At 38.3% G+C, this 19017-nt stretch overlaps 1 protein-coding gene across 10 annotated transcripts in view; it reads left to right on the forward strand.

Moving 5' to 3' along the window:
• STAG1 (stromal antigen 1) overlaps positions 1-16558 on the forward strand; it is a 183452-nt gene extending 166894 nt beyond the window's left edge. For all 10 annotated transcript variants that reach the window (XM_040566489.1, XM_040566487.1, XM_040566485.1 and 7 more), the window contains 7 exons: positions 1236-1364; positions 5634-5839; positions 9185-9356; positions 12370-12480; positions 13425-13539; positions 15392-15472; positions 15566-16558. In XM_040566489.1, coding sequence (XP_040422423.1) covers positions 1236-1364; positions 5634-5839; positions 9185-9356; positions 12370-12480; positions 13425-13539; positions 15392-15472; positions 15566-15589 — 838 coding nt within the window. In that variant the 3' untranslated portion in view covers positions 15590-16558. The remainder of the gene's footprint in view (positions 1-1235; positions 1365-5633; positions 5840-9184; positions 9357-12369; positions 12481-13424; positions 13540-15391; positions 15473-15565) is intronic.
• The last annotated feature ends 2459 nt before the right edge of the window (positions 16559-19017 follow it).

The raw sequence follows: 19017 nt of genomic DNA on the forward strand, positions 1-19017 counted from the left end.
TACTGAGAACAACTGGCCCATGTTGTCAGTCCTTTTCCAGAATTCAGGGGGAATGTTGTAATACACAGTGAACCTGGATCCCTCTGAAAAGAAAAAAGTTCCTTTAGCTGTAGTAAATGGTTCAAAGTGACTGAAACTGAGGGTGAGTAATGAAAATAAAGGAAAATAGATGTAATCACCAGGCCGAGACTTGGCCACTTTGTCAAGTACATTTTTGGGCATCCTTTATGCTCGTCAAGGCTTTTTTCATAGCGTAAATACCTTTGTTCTGACAAGAGAACCTTTCAGCAAGCAGACTATGAGAGGGCATGTGAGCAAACTAGGATGGCACAACATCTACTTCTCTGCCATGGTCACTGCAATGCAATTGCTAGGAGAACCAGAGCTGCAGATACACCATGCATGTCCCTGTGAAAGGTCCCCATTCCTGGCATCTCAGCAATGTTGCCATCCTGGCTGTTACACCTCGAGCTAGAGTGCTCGCTGTTTGTGTAAAGGCATCTGAGACCAAGTCCTAGGCGAAGGTCTTGTGACTATAGCTTCAAGATGTGTGAATGTAATTGAGTGAGCATTTTTAGGCTCAAATTTACCAGTACCAACAGTTTTTTTAAGATTTATAGTCATTCTGTGCTTCCCATCCACTCTCTCCTGCACTCGTTTCTGGAGTGCAGGACCTGAAAGGAAATCAATATGCTGCTAGACACTTAACTGTGAGAAGAAAAAGAGAGGTCCAGACATGCATTTGCCTTTATTGGGTAATGTGAAAATAAATTGTTTTATTTAATCTTAAATGATAAAGCAAAGATAAGGGATGGATCAGTGTACCGGTAAGTAAATTCTCTTCTCTGACTCTTGACACATAAGTTTTATCTTGTTATTTCTGATATCTTGTACAAGCTTCTGCTTCATGCAAAAACAAGAAAGAGCCAACTGGCCATTCCAGCTTAAGGCAGTGTCTTTCAGCACCTGCCAAGTTTCTTACGTTTTGATAAGTTCTTTCTAACCAGGCAACTGGCAATACCTTGTCTTTGAGTTTGAGTCCTCATAAATTCAGAGGGAGCATTTGATTCCCCTTATATCCAAAAGCTGCTGTTTGCTAGTAATGAAAAAAAAAAAAAAGTTAGAAAAAGTTAGGATTATCACAGTTTGGATTTGGGGCAGCATTTGGAGGTGATGGGCTGACTTTTTTTATGTTCTAACAAACATCTGAAAATTTTGAAACTTCTTTACTGTAGAGATGGAATAGAGTTTGCCTTCAAATATCAGAATCAAAAAGGACAAGACTATCCACCTCCTAACCTTGCATTCCTTGAAGTGCTTAGTGAATTTTCTTCTAAACTCCTGCGACAGGACAAAAAGACTGTGTAAGTAATAGTCTTGCTTTCTTCTGTGGGTTTTGCTGAGTTGTGTTAATCAGTGTAGTGTGTTTAAACTCTCTGCTTTGACGTTTTCATTATCTAATGGGGGTTATAGGAAGCCCCAGTGAGACTTTTCACATACTTATTCATTGATTTGTATTTTAAAGTAATAAAAATAAATGACAAAAGGAGAATCAAATCCATTGATTATTAGGTGAGCTCGAGACCTTACAAAACAATGTTCCTTAAAATTTCCCATGGGGCACTGAAAATAAAAAAGAATAATTTTTCAGGATAGCAGAAAAAGGAATGAACTGTTAGTAGCACAGGAAATTTACCACCCTGTAAACATTGCAGTAACATCTCTTTCTGTTAGATATTTATACAAAATATAAGCATTTATTTTTGTTTATTTTAATATATTGAGTTAAAGTGGGCAATAAAACATCATCAAGGTTTCTGTTACTGGCACAACAGCATAGAAAGGGCGAGAAACAGCACTGTTGTTAGTTGGGACAGAGCAAGGTGATAGAGATCTTGGGCTAAAACACGCAGCCTGAATTTGGTATGCCAGGCAATGACTGCAGATGAAATACTGAAAACGAAATAAATCAGGTATTGTTGATAAGAACTGAATAAACAGAAGGAAATACTGAGCAACATTTGAAACTAGGTAGCTTTGAAACTAGGGTAGCTTTGGATATTAAAAGAATTGGTGAAGAGAAAACTGCATTAGTGAAAGCAAGTTCAGAGTAAAAATGTGTTGTCAGCAGAGATTACAGCCTATGTTCCTAATACGTTCCGTAACAAATAGCCAGGATTTGGCCGCAGCATAGAAGTAGTAAGGGAAAAAGGAAGAGTGTAGTCAAACATCATCCTAGCACTATGTGCCCAGTGCAGAACCAAGTTCTTTGAAGAGTTTTATAACCATTTTAAAATATACTTGCCAGATCTTCTCATTTATGGTTGTAACTACCTCTCCACTTGATTTTCTGACCATATAGAACTAGCTGAACTGGCTCTTCCTGTGAAGCGTTTCAGTAGTTTTTCTGTCAAGATATTTGTTTTAAAGGACCTTTCTATTGGGGTTAATAATTATGAATTTTATAGCTCTAGGCTTGTTCTGTGTTACAAAAAAATGCATCTTGGTTAACTTTGTGTAAATTTTAATGTATAAACACTTGAACCAATTTATTTAATTGTGTAAGTAATTTGTCAAATCAGCAAACACAGTACAAGAAGTGGTTGAACCAGCTTGAGAATGAGATGATCTAGTTGGGCTAGCTTGGCACTTGGTTTTTCAGTCTGCCCTTCATTGTGTATAGCCTTGAATTTTGTCACTCTCTGTTTTCTTCTTCAGGACAGGACTTACAGGTACAAGGATTTTACAGCTTCCTTTCTAGACAAAGCATAGGTTCTCCTGCATCTGTTAGCTTAAGTGTCATTAGCCTGATTCCAGCTGAATTTATTGAACTCTTCCTGCACAGTCATCATCCCTTCCACAAGTTTCTCCGGTGTCTAAAGTCTGAATTTGTATTATGTGTACACAGTGTGCTTGACAGCTTTATTAGACCTGATCCTTTGCATGAAATTCAGTGTTTCAAGGAGTCTTGTTCCTTAGCATTCCACATTACCATTTTTTTTTTGTTATGTTTTTGTCAGGACTGCAAAGATTGCTGTGGTGGAAACCATTTCTCCTGATTTTATCTGACTTTCTTGTAGTCATCTGTATCTGAGCTATTTATTTTAGCTGCATTTTGAAGATTAATGGAAAAAAAAAAAAACAGGACATGATTTATTAGATCTGTTCTAAATTACTGTTTTAAGATGAGTTCAGACATGCGCTAGATTCCATTGGCTGTTGTAGCTATGAGTAGAGTCAAGATTACTTGCTTTCATGCAAATATGGTTTTTTGGAGATCTCTGCGTTCCTTCCCTTGAGAGATCTGTCATGTTCGCACCCATCAGGCAATGGGTGCGTTGCCCATAGTGCTTCGCTGACAGTTCATTCTCAGCTATGCTCTGGATAGTTGATTTGCCCTTCTCTGTAGAATGACTCCTCCAATCCAGAGGGACCTCGCCCCCTCCCTGCAAAGGGGTAGCCTACGACCAGGAAGGTACATGACCACCATCTGGTGGAGAAGTCCTGTGTACGGGATCATTTACCTCCCTCCCTGGCTTGATCTCCTTCTGCCAAGTGACTGTACTTAAGCTCAGCAATGGGCTGTTATTCTGGAGGGAAAAGTGCTCTAGAATAACCCTGCAAGTCTCACCAGCATATCTGCCTGTCTTCCAGAAGCCCTCCAGCTTGCCTCCCCTACTTAAAACAAACAAACAAAACAAATTATCTACTCAATATGTCTGCATGTGCCATCTGCCCTTGGTGCAAAATACCATTCCTGTCACAGTTCAGCAAACACTACTCTCTGGCTAAGCTTCTACTTCCTTCCTAGTTTATTGTGTTATTGTTACTGTTATTTGGGGGGAGAAATGGGAGATTTTTTCATTTTGGGGGTGAGGCAGTAACATTGGTTTAATTTAGTTTTGCTGTCTGATTTATTTATATGACTAATTCTTTTATATGTAACCCCCAGAATTAGTGATAGCCATTTATAGATTTATTCAAATCTATGGATATATTATAAACTATGCATTTAAGGTGCCAGGCTCTTATACTTGTCAGGAAAAGACTTTACTAACACAGTTACAAACATTCAGGGCAGATAAAGGCAAGAAAATCCACAGGAATTAATCTAAGACAGTACAGAGGTGAAATACCTGTGGAGAAGTTTGTTTCTCTCCAGTAGACAGCTTAGACTAGACAACTGACTGCTGGAGCCTCAGCACATGTTCTTACCGCCACAAGTTTGGAGTTCCTAACCTGGCTGAAGCTGGTAAGAACTGCTGATACGAAGCTCCTCTAAAATGGTGAGCAAAAGTTGTCTCAGGTTTGGCATCAAATAAGTAGAGAACAACCAAGTGGTATATTTTGTCTTTCTTTACAGTTTGGGCATCACCTCTGCACTCTGGTTGTGTGAATATAAATTGGTTGCAGGAAAACTTCTTAAGTTTCAAGGCAGTTCTGCAGACAAGTTCTGTGAAATCAGGAGGCACTCACATGTTGTGCTGTTCAGTACTGTGAGAGAGAGAGCAAATAAACCAAGAATTTCCTATTCATTCCAAGGTTTGGATATTACTGGCTGTATACATGAAAAGGGCAAGCAGTCACAATATTGAATAAAACAGACAGAAAAATGTCAGTTTCTTGAGTAAAGTGATCCTATTCACCGAATCAAAACAAAATCCCATTAAAAAAATGGATGTGTTTGTTACCCAGGCATATATAGTGTGGCTCCTTGTCCTATTCTTTCACCTAGACTGTGCAAGAAGTTTGAGCCTGCCATGAGCTTAACAGAGCAAAAGGGGGATGAAGAATTTATTTCCTTACTGAATTTGTGGGTTTGACACTCAAGTGATGATAACCTGGCAATGTGGTGTTGAATGAGATTGTGATCAAGGCGTACATTGTCATATATTTGTTGAAAGGACAGAAGTAATGTTGAAGTACCCTGAGTTCAGTTGCCTAACTTCTGAATGCTTGGTTCTGTAGCTTGAAACTCATTAGAATCATTTTATGTGGATTTGCTTGCTCATTTTATGGACCATCTTAACTAAACAATCGTTGAAAAAAGAAAGCAATTCAAATGCCCTCCAGGCCATATACAAGAATAAAGTTGTTTGGTTCCTCTGATAAATTAGTAAGTGTTTTGGACTTCTCCATAGCAAAGGAACAGATCTTCAATATTTTAAATGAAAAATAACTGCTTGCATTTAAGGAAACCGTTCTTTTCCTGTTACAAGATGCAAAAGGATCTAAAAGTCTTCACAATAGTGGTTCTAATTCAGTCTGTCTGCTGACACAGTAGCAATATATAGAAGTGGCTTCCTTGCTATGCAAAACAGAAAAGGAATTCAAGTAAAGCATGCTGTGAATGATTGCAGACAAATGTGGGAGGATGTCAGGGAGAGAACGTTTTGTATTGTTTATCTGAGTAACCTGTACACAATTAACTATGTTACATTGTTTTGACGGAATTATGTGAATTCTTAATCAGTTAAAGGTACAGTGCCTTATCAACGTATGTTATTAAATTAAAATAAGGAAACACCATGTGGGATTTCTGTTAAGTTGTCAACAATATGAAGAGGCCTTGCAGATTAATTACAGGGAAAGCAACATGCTGAGCCTCTGCACTCATTGTCTTCTATTTTCAGTCACTCCTACTTAGAGAAGTTTCTGACAGAACAGATGATGGAAAGAAGAGAAGATGTATGGCTTCCACTAATTTCCTATAGAAACTCACTAGTTACGGGTGGCGAAGATGACAGAATGTCTGTTAACAGTGGAAGCAGCAGCAACAAAACCTCTTCAGTGAGAAATAAGAAAGGGCGACCACCGCTACACAAAAAGAAAGTAGAAGGTTTGTATGGTTTATATTGCCTACTTGAGGTATTTCTCATTTTGTACATACATTACAGCTTTCCTTATACTTTGTACGTAGAAACAACAAGACACTTGTTCTGCAAGCTTAAACACTTCCTTATGAGAAATGCCATCACAAGTCCTTATTCCTGCTTGTCCACACTAAGATTTGCTGATTGAGATCTACTGAAAGCTTTTATTGAAGTTGGAAACAGGAGGTGATTGTCGAGCTACCTGTTCTACACCTTTCTCCGTCATGGATTCTTGTTTTTTCTACTCACAGATTCTTGTTTTTTCTACCTGTGTTTCAGCCTGGAGCAGTTGTTAATAGGGTGTTAGAGCAAGGCCAAGGCAGAAATTCAGATATAGATCACTATTTTTGTAGGACCATTGGAGTATGCTAAAAAGATGCATGTTTTTGTTCAAAATGATATCAATACACAGTGTTTATATTTACTCTTTCTGTGACTTGAGGAGTGTTAATCAGGAATTTGGCTATGATATCCGATTTTTTTACAAGATTGCATCTGTTCCTGGTTAATCTGCATGAAATCGCAGGATATAGTGCACATTTATGTGAATATATGTTTACTGTTTCAGCAGAGTAGGTGTAAGTGGGATCTTTAAACTTCAGAGATTTTTCCAAGGTTGGAATCTACTGTAGTAACCCCTCAGTGAAGAATCTAAAGCCAATTCTCCTGAATATACAGCCATTTACCAAAATACTCCAGACTTCAAAAGTTGGTCTGTGTGCACTCCTACTCCATTCTCTCCCCTACAGCTTATGCTGAGCAGTACATGAGATACGTCTTCCAGTTTCTAACAGCCAACCTAGAGTCTAGGTAAATAAAGTACTGCAGGTAAATAAAGCACTGCTTGCTTCAAACGTCATTTTGCTTCCTGCAGGTTGCCATATTTTTCACAGAATTCAACTGCTGAAGATTTTTTCTTTCTTCCTGTTATTATTTTCATTATTCTACCAATATCCTTATTTTTCCTGGAAAGTGTAGTAATATCCTTGCTTCCCTATAAGGCAAGTCTTAGGCTTAGGCTTTATGACATTGTTTGCTCCACCTCTTTTCATGCCCACTTCTTTCAGTGATCAGTAGAAGAGAGAGTTTATTTGCAACGCTTTCCTTTTGACTATCACCTTTCCTTGTAACAGCTGTGGTCCTGAATTTTTCACCAACATCACTGACTTAAAATAATGGAGGCCCAAATCCATGGTTATTCAGCTGTTTGTTCGGTTCCTGAAAAATCTGAATGTACAGCAGTTTCCAATGAGACTATGCCAAGACTTTTTGTGGGTCTGACAGGATTCTGACATCTACAGAGTATATGAGGGTCTGCTTACATCTTATCAGCACTGTGTTGTCAGAAGACAGCAAGGATTTGTCTTACCTTAGACAGTGTTCCAGTGTCACTGTTCACTATAGTAACCTGAAATTCCCCCATTAGTAATTGGTGGCCGGAGAGAAGACAGATGAACACTGCCTCTCCTGGAGTGCTCATGTGGGTGGGATATGTGCATGTCCTCTGAGCCCTGTAAATACAGCTCTGGGTTATAGTATGACATTTAAGAATAACATGTTTTGAAGAACACCACTTAGGAAGTGATGCCCTTCTCCATTCTTCTATGTGATACCTAATAGACCTTAAATTCACAGATCGCTATGCAGACCTTTATTACTCATAAAAGCTTTTCTGTACAACCTCAGCATATAGGTTCAGGGAGGATGCAAGGGGTTTATTTTGTATGTACAAACGATGAGCTCATGAAATAATCAGAGATGTAATCCTCTTCTTAGAAATAGGTATTTACTGTTTGCTGGTCTGTAGAACTTGAGCTATGAAGAACCAGTCTTTTGAACAGCTGGATGCCTACAAGTTACTTGATGGTCTGTACACAGCATGTACACGGGTCTTTGTTGTATTTTATCTTTACATATTTTTATAACCCTTCCAAAAGTCCTACCTTTAATTTTTATTTGGCATTAAAATCACAAATGTGGACCTCTCTTTGAATCCTGCTAAGATTAAAAAGAAAAAAAAAATCCACTCTAAAGGAACTAAAGCAAAGACATGGTCACTGCAGAAACTATCGTAGTATCAAAGAACCAGAGCTAGAACCCCGTGGTTCCTTTCACCTAAATCCAGTGTCTGTTGGGTTCAGCAGACTGTCCAGGTTGGAGAACGTTCCCTGTTGTTACTGAAAGTCAGTCTGCTCCCTGTATTAGACTGTTCTGACATTTCTTCACAATGCCTTAAGAAAGTGAAACATGAATAGGATTTTTAAAAAATAGCATTATGAAATGTAAATTCAAGGACAAATAGGCAACTTTTAGACAACTTTTAAGCCTAAAGGGTAGTAAAAGGTATAGAAAAAAATGAAATGATCCATTGAGATCCCCACATGCTTTCTCACTACATATTTCTTCCTGTTAGTAAATCTGTGAATCTTGTAAGTAAAGTAAATCTTGTCTTTTCCTCTCCTGTAATCTTGTCTTTCACTTGCTCCAGCAACTTCTGCATGTCTCTTGCCTACACACTTGTCTGCTCTCTCACATGCTCCTCTCCTCCTCAAGCCCCCGACTCTCCCCTCTTGTTTGCTCCCTTCTCAATATGAGCACAGCATCCCATTTACACCTTCAGTCACCTTCCCACCTCCATTTCTCCCATCTGCTCTAAACTCTAAATATACTATCTGAAATCATAGTTCAGAGTTCACACCAGCCAGACCACTCCTTATTTTAAATGTCCCCTCTGTACTTCACTGAAATGGTTCTTACTGAAGTTTCTAACCGTCTATGCTGACCAGATTTGGTGTTTTATCCTCCACCCTCATTTTAGTGTTTCACTATGTCATTTGCTTTATGCATATGAGATTCATGGTCTTATATTTAAATTACCAGCTCAATACTTGGGAATTATCTCTGTTAAATGTGTGCAAGACACCTGACAGTTTAGGCAGTGCTGGAATGCAATATTTGTTGGCAATGTTTTTTGTTTTGTTTTGTTAAATATTTCTACTTTGAATAGTTATTATTCCTGAGAATAACTAGTAGTAATCCTTCCTTAAAATAACACAAAATTTATCATTTTGGGTATTTATCCGGTTGATCTCTTAAAGGCACACTATTTCAATAGATACTAAACTATTGAAAACATAAATTTGCAGAAGGTGTTGACACTAAAATGAACTGTATTGAAGTGTGTCAGTAGATGAAAGGCTTTAATTACTAACGTAAGGTTCAGTGAGTTTGCTGGAGGGATGCTAAAGGCAGTAATACTGCACTGCTTATTATTACAAATGGATCAGTAATTTTAAACGTTTCTTTCCTAGATGAGAGTCTAGAAGGCTCATGGCTGAACAGGAATGAAAACATACATACTCCAGCGACACTGCAAGCACCACAGCTCACCTCAACTGTCTTGAGAGAGAACACTAGACAAATGGGAGAGCAGATCCAGGAGCACGAGACAGAGCAGGCATCTGAACAAGATTTTTTACACAAGTAAGTGTTGGAACATCTCTACCAAGTAGAGTGACAGCCAGGCAAAGGAGTTGGCTGTTACTTATACAGATAATCTGTGGTTCCATAGACACAGTATTTATTTGCAAAAACAACTGGAAAGGTCTTGGCTATAGCTCAACAATACTTTTATTATTTTAAATTCCCAGGAAAAATATGTTGTAATGAAATCAGGGTAGAAATTATTTATGTTAAAACTATCTCAGACCATAACCACGTGATTACGGTTAAATCTTTGTAGTGTTTGTGGCCCCAGGCTGGATTGAACTGTTTCTTTAAAGACCTGTTAGATTTTCTCTTTTCTTTCCTTCTGCCCTTGTACGGTTAAGGTTCTCCAGACATCTTAACTGATTTCTTGTAAATTAACCCTTCAGTCCAATTCTAGCTGCTGAATTTGTCATTTCCATTTCTGGGCAATTTTGCAGGCAGCTTTATTTTGCCCTAAATCATGTATACATTTTTGTCAGTCAACTCCATTTAAATCCATTTAGAGGGGAAAAATGGTGATGGCTATCTGTCAGTAGTTCATTTAAGAACAAAGACGACTTCAGAGAATGCTATTATTGCTAATTCTATTAATTTAAAAATAGAAGTAGTAACTGGTTTGGAGACTATTTTTATAACTTTTATAGCTAACTTTACTGATCTGGTTTATCTGTATAAAAGAGCGGTATTATGCTGGCCAGATGAGTCAGGTTTCTACCAATGTAGTGTATAATAACCTGGCCATGGTTTTCCTCTAACTTCAGTCCATCATGTTTTTCTTGATACGTATTTGCCAGCTTCCCAGTTCTTCCCAAATGTGCACTCACCCTGCTGTATCCTAAGTTCTACTGCTTCATCCTGCATTCTCTAATCACAGAATTTTTTTAATAGAAATAATTATTAACAATGGTCATTATGCCTTGGGACGTTAAATATTCTCCGGTCTCAAATGTCAGTGGTGTACGTATGCCACCCTGTTGTACATACAAGCTATTAAAGCTTGTGGCCATAGATGCTCGTAAAATCTGAGCAACATCTAAAGAAATGTCCTCTCAAAGGCACAGCCTGTTCTCCCTTAGCTGTGTGTGCAACGTGCGCAGGCAGCAGCAGCACAACAGATGAAGCCCTGATATGATCCGTGAGTCAGTGCTCACCACAAGAGATACTTACAGCTCAGCTGGCTACAAATAACTCTTTATTTTTGGAGCACTTATTTGTTGTTTCCATAAATGAGTTGAGCCACCTTTCTTTCCCCATGCTAACCATGTGACCACCACAAGACAGAGTGAGGTAGGGTGGAAGGATTTCTGGGCTGCTTCACACTGCAGCAGGGACTTGCGTGGTCCTGTGCGAAGGACATGGGCTCAAGTTTTCCCAGCTGGTGCTCCCTGGAAGGAACAAGGGTTGGCACATAAAGGTGTGAGCGCAAGGCAAGTGGGGGCATGGATTTTATTTTCTCACCTCTACAGTTCAGTCTGGCAGAAAACTCCAGCTGACCACAAAGAAAGCACAGCTGAGGAAGAACCCCTGTTAAGTCAGACCCATAGTATCTTTTCACCTTACTCCTATGGCACATGTAATCTGGGTTCATGTCTCTTGCTTGCCTTCCTGCAGCCAAGGATTTGCCTCCCCAGATGTTGCTGTAACTTCTAGGTTATAAGGAAGACTTTGTGGCTCTCAATTTCTCCTTTTTTCTAATCTGCAGTAAAAACAAAAAAAAATTGGTGAAGTGAGAGCCTTTTTCCTGACCCTCTCTAATCTAACCTTGGTGTGCTGCACACTAAGCTAGATCTCTCTCTGTGAATATTTAATCAGTTGGGGAAAGTGGGACAGCTTCCACTCACTCACTGTGTTTTACCCTCCTGAGCCTGATGAGCAGGAGCTGCCATAAGATGTGGGAGAACCTTATTTCTGGGGGGAAGCTGAGCCACACTTTTCACCTGGGGCTTGAACCCCTGTTTCTCCTATCTCAGATGAATGCTGCAAGCAGAGTACTATTCAGCATCACTCTCCTCTGTTTTTTTCAAAGAGCTGGATTCTACATGCAAGTTGACTGTGTGAACTAAAAAAATGGGGAGGAAGTGTTTCCTTTCAGCCTGGCTTTAGTTTGTCTTCCCCACACATCCTACAGGTCACCTTAGCTTCCCACTTAACATGCTGTCTCGTATGAGTCCCAAGATACCTTATAGCTGGATCATGATGACCCTTGTGAACTGAGCCTGAGGATCCTGTGCATTCTGTAGGAAAAAATCACTTAAAATTAGTTACACTTACCTGTATATAGGCATCTAATGCTGCTTTTAAAATGATGGTTGAACTCAATGTGATCGTGAACGTCTTTTCCAGCCTAAATGATTTTATGATTCTATGAAAAATGAGGGTCAAAAATACGCTTACTGCAGTCTGAGATTACGTAATTAAAGACTGGTGTTGCTCTTGAAGAGCTGCACTTATTTTCATACTGTCTCTTTGTGCTGCAACACACAAAACATACCAAATATATTGCTGTCTACTGCTGGATTGAGTTGGTGTTAAGTACAGTCTTTCAGCATTTACATGTGGGTAAGTTACTAGATGCTAAAGTTGATGGGGGCTACATACTTAAAAGCAATTTGTTTTTCACTTTGTGTGACATTTTTGTCTTAAAACGCATGTCAGTTGTTAATTTGGAGCTATTCTGACTCATATTTTGCCTGAGGCAGTGAAGTAGGATTTAATGAATTTTAGAAGCGCTCCCATTTCAGGTGCATGCCACATTAATGAATGAGTAACATTAGCATTTTCTGTAGCTGTTTTTATTACAACAATTAATGGATTTTTTTTTGTGCACATGCAGTGGGAGGAGACAAATTGCAGAAGGGAATCCAGAAGACTTGTACAATGATGGATGTGATTTAAATATCTTAATCTGAAACATACCCAGACACAAAACTTGAGGAGATATTGTCTAAACATAGCCAACTCAAAATTGTTAGTGTTCTCAGTCATAATCCTGCTTTATGTTTGTTAGTCCCCAGATGCAGATATCTTGGTTGGGCCAACAGAAGCTAGAAGATTTAAATCGAAAGGACAGGACAGGAATGAACTACATGAAAGGGAGAACTGGTGTAAGGCATGCAGTGTAAGTGTTCAGAGCACCTTCATCTCCAGATCAGAATCATTTTAGATGACAAAGTTGCATTTAAATGTTACCTTTTCTGGGTTGTTGCTTGTAATTTCTGTGATGTTTAACTCTTCTTAATAAAGGCAGAGTAACAGCTTTGTCATGTTGGGATGGATACAGGGCCATATGGCCCCTCTAGCCCAGTGTTCCTTCTCTAACCATGGCTGTGAGCAGGTGCCTAGTGAACAGGGCAAATATGTGGAACAATCTTCCATAATTCTCTGCCAGCCTTCAACTATTTTGAGGCAGTTTCCATGAAGCGTTGTTATGTCTATTAAGTAACTTGCAGTGACTTTTTCTTCTAAGTTGTTGTCCAGTCTTCCTGTGAACCTGTTTAAGCTTCTTTTATCTACATCATCTTTTACCAAGGCGTACCACTGGGACACACATGGGCAAATGCTGAAGCGTTCTGTTGTGCAAAGTGCTCCGTGCTCTGGTGCTGATCTAACCAAGTCTTCCAGCACGTCAGTGCTTTTCAGGATGAGGGACAGAGTCTCTTGCAAGATCAAGTCCTTATGGCATTAAAAACTGGTTTGGGATTCAGTGGTGGATTCCCAGGCATTTACCAGTGATATTGACAAACAGCGTTAACTCCTTTTTGTAAATGGGCAAGCAAACACAGTGAGGTTATTGCCTTTTTCTTGTTAAGGACAGTTTTAATTAGTGTTTATAATGATACTACACTGGACCTCCTGCTTTAGCCTCTGCAAGTGCTAGGTTTGTTTTTACATAAGATTTTCTTCAGGCTAATATTAAGAAAATATGCTGGCTTGAGTCTTAATGTAAGATTTTATGTGAAGATATTAAGGGATAGGATTTGAGCATTGTTCTTAATGAGAAAGTTCATGGTTGGGAAATTTATATGCTTGAAAATGACTTTTTCTTTCTCTTTATTTAATCAGACGAGGTCTAATGGAAGATGACGCTGAGCCCATCTTTGAAGATGTAATGATGTCTTCACGAGGTCAGCTAGAGGATATGAATGAGGAATTTGAGGACACAATGGTCATTGATCTGGTCAGTAAATCTTATTAATAGCAAGTTTAAGGTGGTTAAAAGATAATTTAAAAGGCATTTTTAAGTGCAAACAAAAATGTCCAAAATTTGAGCCTAATTTCTTGTTATCTGAGCATTAAAAAGTGAAAATTATCTGAATATTTCATGGAACCTAAAACTGCAGATTCAGGCCCAATTGATATTTTTTTCATAGAAATACAAGAAGCAATGCTTAGCACTCTTCCTGATGTTCTAGATTCAGGCAGTAGCAAGTGCCTGAAGCACTCTCATTCACCTTTAACTTGTCACCCTATGAGAATTCGGTTGTGAATTACAGCGTTTCAGTTGTATATCAGTATAGTTGTATTATTGAATATATATATATATATTATAATATATAATAATATAATATAATATAATAATATATAATATATAATAATATATGTATAGTTGAATTATAGAATATCAGTATAGTTGCATCAGTGCAGATGACACCTCTCAGGTGAGTGCTAAAGAAAGAGCTGAGCTGACTTGCTCTGCAGTCAGCCAAGTGCTAGATGCACTAAAGGACAGAGGGAGTGCTGGTGAGGAAAAGAGGTGAGACCAGCGCACCCCATCTGATTGAACATTACACGACGCTGCCTGCTCAGCATCATGGAGTGCAAGTGGGTGGTCCAAAATCCAGTAACAGCTTTTGACTCGGGCTGTTGCTTGACATTATGAAGAGTTTAGAAATTTATATAGCCAAAGATACCCTGGGTGGTGTTTCCTTCCCTGTGCCATTGTTACAGGCATCATTAACTCTCTTGCTGACAGAGGGCTTTATGAAACCTCACTGTGATCACAGAGTTGTTTCTGTCCTCTAATTCGTTTGTTTTCTGAGAGGTGGGGTGGATAGGGGATCCTTAATCATGGTGTCGTCCAGTTTATAGCCACACAGAGTTGTGCTGGCACACCAGAAGCGAGAGAAAGCTGTAGTGGATAGGCACTGAGGGAGTACCTTACGCTACTGGTATTGCTCCTAACAAGGTGGCATCATCAGATTGTAACTGTGGCTCTTTTCGTGGTAATGTGACTGATTGTGTTTGTAAAGACCATAACCGTACTAGCCTCTCTCTGCTGAATGAATACTTTTCTTGTAAAATGGGAAGGAGGATCAGTTTGCATTATACACTTCACTGGCTTTTATGCTTTCATATTTCTCCTTTAATATCCAAATTATAAGGCATAGGTTATTTTAGGACTAGGCTATAATGTCTTGGAAAGAAAATGTACGCAATAATTCAGTTGCTGAGATTATTACTAGCATTCAAATGATTATCAAGTAAGTAAAGATTGCCTTTAAGTGGCAATCCATGGAAAGGAAATGAAGGAATTGTTCAAGCCAGCACAGGTCACATTTATTCTTAACATTTCTATGGCAGGACAACACAGGTCAGTCCTCAGAAATATTCTAACATCATAAGTACTGTTTAAAAAAATCCACTTTCTGACCATGTCAGAGCTGGAATTTCATCATAAATGTAAAAGCATAAAGCAGACAGTTTCTATGCAGTCTGGCACATAGTCTTAATACAAGAACACCGTTAAGTCAGCAGGGGCCATAAGCAAGTCCTTAGCTATGAGGATGGTCTTAAAACTACTTTAGTATCCATCAGCTTTTAGTCCATTCCTTAAATAAAACGTGAATTTAACAAGTACACTCATGTGTCGGAGCCTATATTTGTATCTGAGCTTTTATGGAAATCCATGCATAGCTATTTTTTAAAGGAACAGGTAAAGATGTTAGTGCCTGTTAGCTGTAGAGCCACAGGAGTCCTTTATAGTCAGTTAACTGATCTCATGTACTAAAATGTCTGACTCACCTCTTTAGCCACCTTCAAGAAACCGACGAGAACGGGCTGAACTGAGGCCAGACTTCTTTGACTCCGCAGCTATCATTGAGGATGATTCAGTAAGACTTTACTAGTACTTGCTGTTTATCTGAGGTTCTTTTATGATAACTGTTGCACTTAATTAATTACTGTCTTTTAAATCATTTTTCTAGGGATTTGGAATGCCTATGTTCTGAAGTCTGCTGAAGACATTTTACAAATTTGGAACTCTATTGTTTAGAGCTAGAGGCCTATATACTGTGATAGCTTGTATGAAAAACACATTTTTGATGTGATACGGTTTGATTTTTAACCAAATGATTAAGGTCAATCCCTTTTTGTAGTGACAGAAAGAAGAGGAACTTCCTAATGACACAAAGGAATGTTGGCTAATCCAGTCACCTCAGAAAGGCTGACCTAAAAAATCATTTGTATCCCTGTTCTTGACTGTCCTAATACAGATTTTTTTTTTCTGGATGAGGAGGAAGTTTTAAATTGTTAAGACAGCTGTCAAAATAAACACTGTTCTACGTATGTTTTCTGAAAACAACATTGAGTGAAAACAGAACTTTTTACCTTTATTTTTCTGCTGTACAATTTAAAACAGTTTTAACATTTGCCTTTTTATGTTTTAAAAGCTAGCCATTTTTATTAAACCTATGCCTATCAGCCATTGACTAGCAATGATGCTATAAGCAGGTCATTCTGGCTACAGAAAAGTGTTTTTGAACACACTGGATTTGATTAACATTATGGTACGCTTATGTCCTCTCATAGGCATTGAGAAGAACACTCTTATAGAAGAGGTTAGAATTCTAATGACGTGCATCTCTGCCAAAAAATTTCAGATTCTGATATGATAAACCCAGATTTTATACTCTTGAGAAGATTTATTTTTATTTATAATGGGACATAAAGTAAGAGATGTCCATGAAGCCACTTTTCCAACAGATGCTGTGTAACATTCATTTTATATAGCACATGGGGACACAAAAACAGTAAATTTTCTATTGGTACTTGCTCTGTGCATTTTTAGCAACTTATACCAGCAAATAAAGTATTCTCAGTAAAACACACAAATGGTTCTCAAGTAATCACTTTGCTGTTTTTACTACCTACTTCAAGCCCTGCCAGTCCAAGGTACATAAACAGCAACTTTCCTATTTGAAAAAACAAAACAAAGCAAAACAATAATTCAAGGGTGGGGAAAAGGAATCACTTTAGCATACTAAAAGCAATTTTAACTGTACCATAAAAAAGTCTACTTTCCATGCCGTAAATACCCTTTTGCGCTATTTTTGTAAATTAATTTTGCCAGTTAGAAGTACTGTATGTGCTGCATAGAAATTTGTGCTTAGATGGTGAAGTTCTTAAGCTTACAATGGAATACAGCTACATTTTCAGTGTTAACTGTGCATATTAAGAGTAATTATTTGAAAAAAATACGATTTTTCAAAAAAGTAAAAAAGTCAAAAAAAAACACAAAAACCCAAAACATTCTCAGCTAATTCATTGTAATAAGAGATTTTTCAATGTCTTCAATAATTTGGAATTTCGTTATGCTTCGATTTTATGACTCTGCCTAGTAGCTGCTACTTAGTTAAAACTGGCCTGGTATCAGAGGTGCTGGCCATCCACAACTTGCACTGACTCTAGTATCTCTAAGAATCAGCCCCAAAATGTTAATCTTCCTTTCTGCATTCTAATATTAGCATTTGAGATACAAAGCAGATTGACCCACTTGGAGCACAGCAGTTTTAGAGGTGCTTTTTTTTTTTTTTTTTTTTTTTTTTTTTGCAGCAACAGCAAAATAATCATGGAGCTTTTTTATTTTACAAGCTTATTTAAAAACAAAACAACGTTAATACCCAGTGCTTACTGGCTGGGGGGGAAAAGAATCTAAAAACAAACCAGCATTTCACAAAGCTGAGGTTTGTTTTTTTTTTACAACACATGCAGTTCTCAGACAGAAAAAAATGTTGCCAAAAATGTTTGACTAGGTAATTCAGCCATTCCTCTGACATTGGTTGGGTAATGTATAAAACATGAGAAGTGGCTGGAACTTAATAAAATAACATTACCTCCCTTTCTCTTCTGTCCATCCCAAAGGTAATAGGGGTGGGTAGGAATGGCTGCATTAAATTGTCATCACGATAACTCTGTGAGCATAGTAGCATAATAAATGCTGCCCGGTTTGAGTCATAGTCTCAGACGAACCTTGTGCTTCACAGTCCTCTGTGTGGAAAACTGATTCCTAATTTAACATTGTAGAATACTGTATAACAAACATTTATTATCACGGTACCTGCAATGGGTTTCCAGTTCAGTTTGCAGTCAATAGGTTTTTGTATTTTGAGTGTCTCCTTGATTGGTTTTGCTAGTAATTCTGTAAATTGTACATTTACAATATGAGGTTTTTTTTTTCCTTTTGTACAATTTAAAACTGATGCTTCACCTTTCATTTAATAAACTATTCAAAATCATGAGTATGATGAGCACCCTGTTCACTACAACTTTTTTAATACTGGTTTGGGCCATCACATCCTGTCATCCCATTTATTAGCCAGATGAGATACTGGAAGGTAGTTCTCATGTAATACAGGCTTCACAACCAAATTTCTTACACCTACCTTAGCCAATCAGCCTTAGAGAAAAGGAAAACGCTGTTTGTTCTTTTTAATTTTTTCTCCACTGCGGTATATATTTGGTTTTTGGTTGATCTTGGGGGTTTTATTGTGGGAGTGCTGTAAATTTGGTAGCTCATCACAATTTGAGAGAGTTGCATTGTTGAAAAGTTTGAGTGTTCTCTGTCTTTGCCACACTGTAAAGCTTGTAATTGTTCAAAATGTCACAAAGTTTGAGAAAAATTTCTCTCCTGTCATGTTAAGTCTCAAATGATCTGGACCACGTAGAAAGAAATAGACATGGTAAAGGCCTGGAAGGGCTAATCATCAACTGGGCTAAAGGAAAATTTGCAGGTTCACTAAATTAAACGCTTTTTGTTATTCCCATGTCTCAGAGAAAGAGGTGCTATATTTGTCCAACCCATGAATGATTTCATCTTTGTAGTGCTAAAGAAAAGTGACTTACTTGTCATCTGGCATGCCTCCCAAAGAAAAATCATCTGAGACAGAAAAAGTAACGAGATCCAGCAGGTGAGGAATGGGGGATTCAAGGAAAAGACAGTACTGTCTTTTCAGAAGGATTCACGGTCTGAACTGCATTCTAGGTCTACTGAGACACAGCCTGAACACTGACTCTCTGACTGCTTCTAAGTTATGCTTAACTCCTGACGCAAAATGGAACACAGTAAGTCACTTGTCATGCTTCTAAGTTCAAGGACTTCTGTTTGTTGAAAGGATTTTTATATTTTTTGTTTCTGCAGGGGACTGGAATTCAAGAGAAGCTTGGATAGCGTGGCCAGATCAGCTTTCCAGTGTGTTTCCAAAGCACTGTGCAGGTAGAGCAACTGAGTGCTTGGAAATCAACAGGATATACAAGCCAAATTGTTGTGCTGGCAAGGGGTAGAAGAGAGGATGAAGTCTACATAACAAAGGTTAGGAAACAAGAACGGTTGCTTATGCTTTTTCCTTTGTGACATAACAGTTGGGGGTTCTCATTTAGT

The sequence above is a fragment of the Cygnus olor genome, chromosome 9 (genome assembly GCF_009769625.2).
Source record: "Cygnus olor isolate bCygOlo1 chromosome 9, bCygOlo1.pri.v2, whole genome shotgun sequence".
Taxonomy (NCBI): Eukaryota; Metazoa; Chordata; class Aves; order Anseriformes; family Anatidae; genus Cygnus; species Cygnus olor.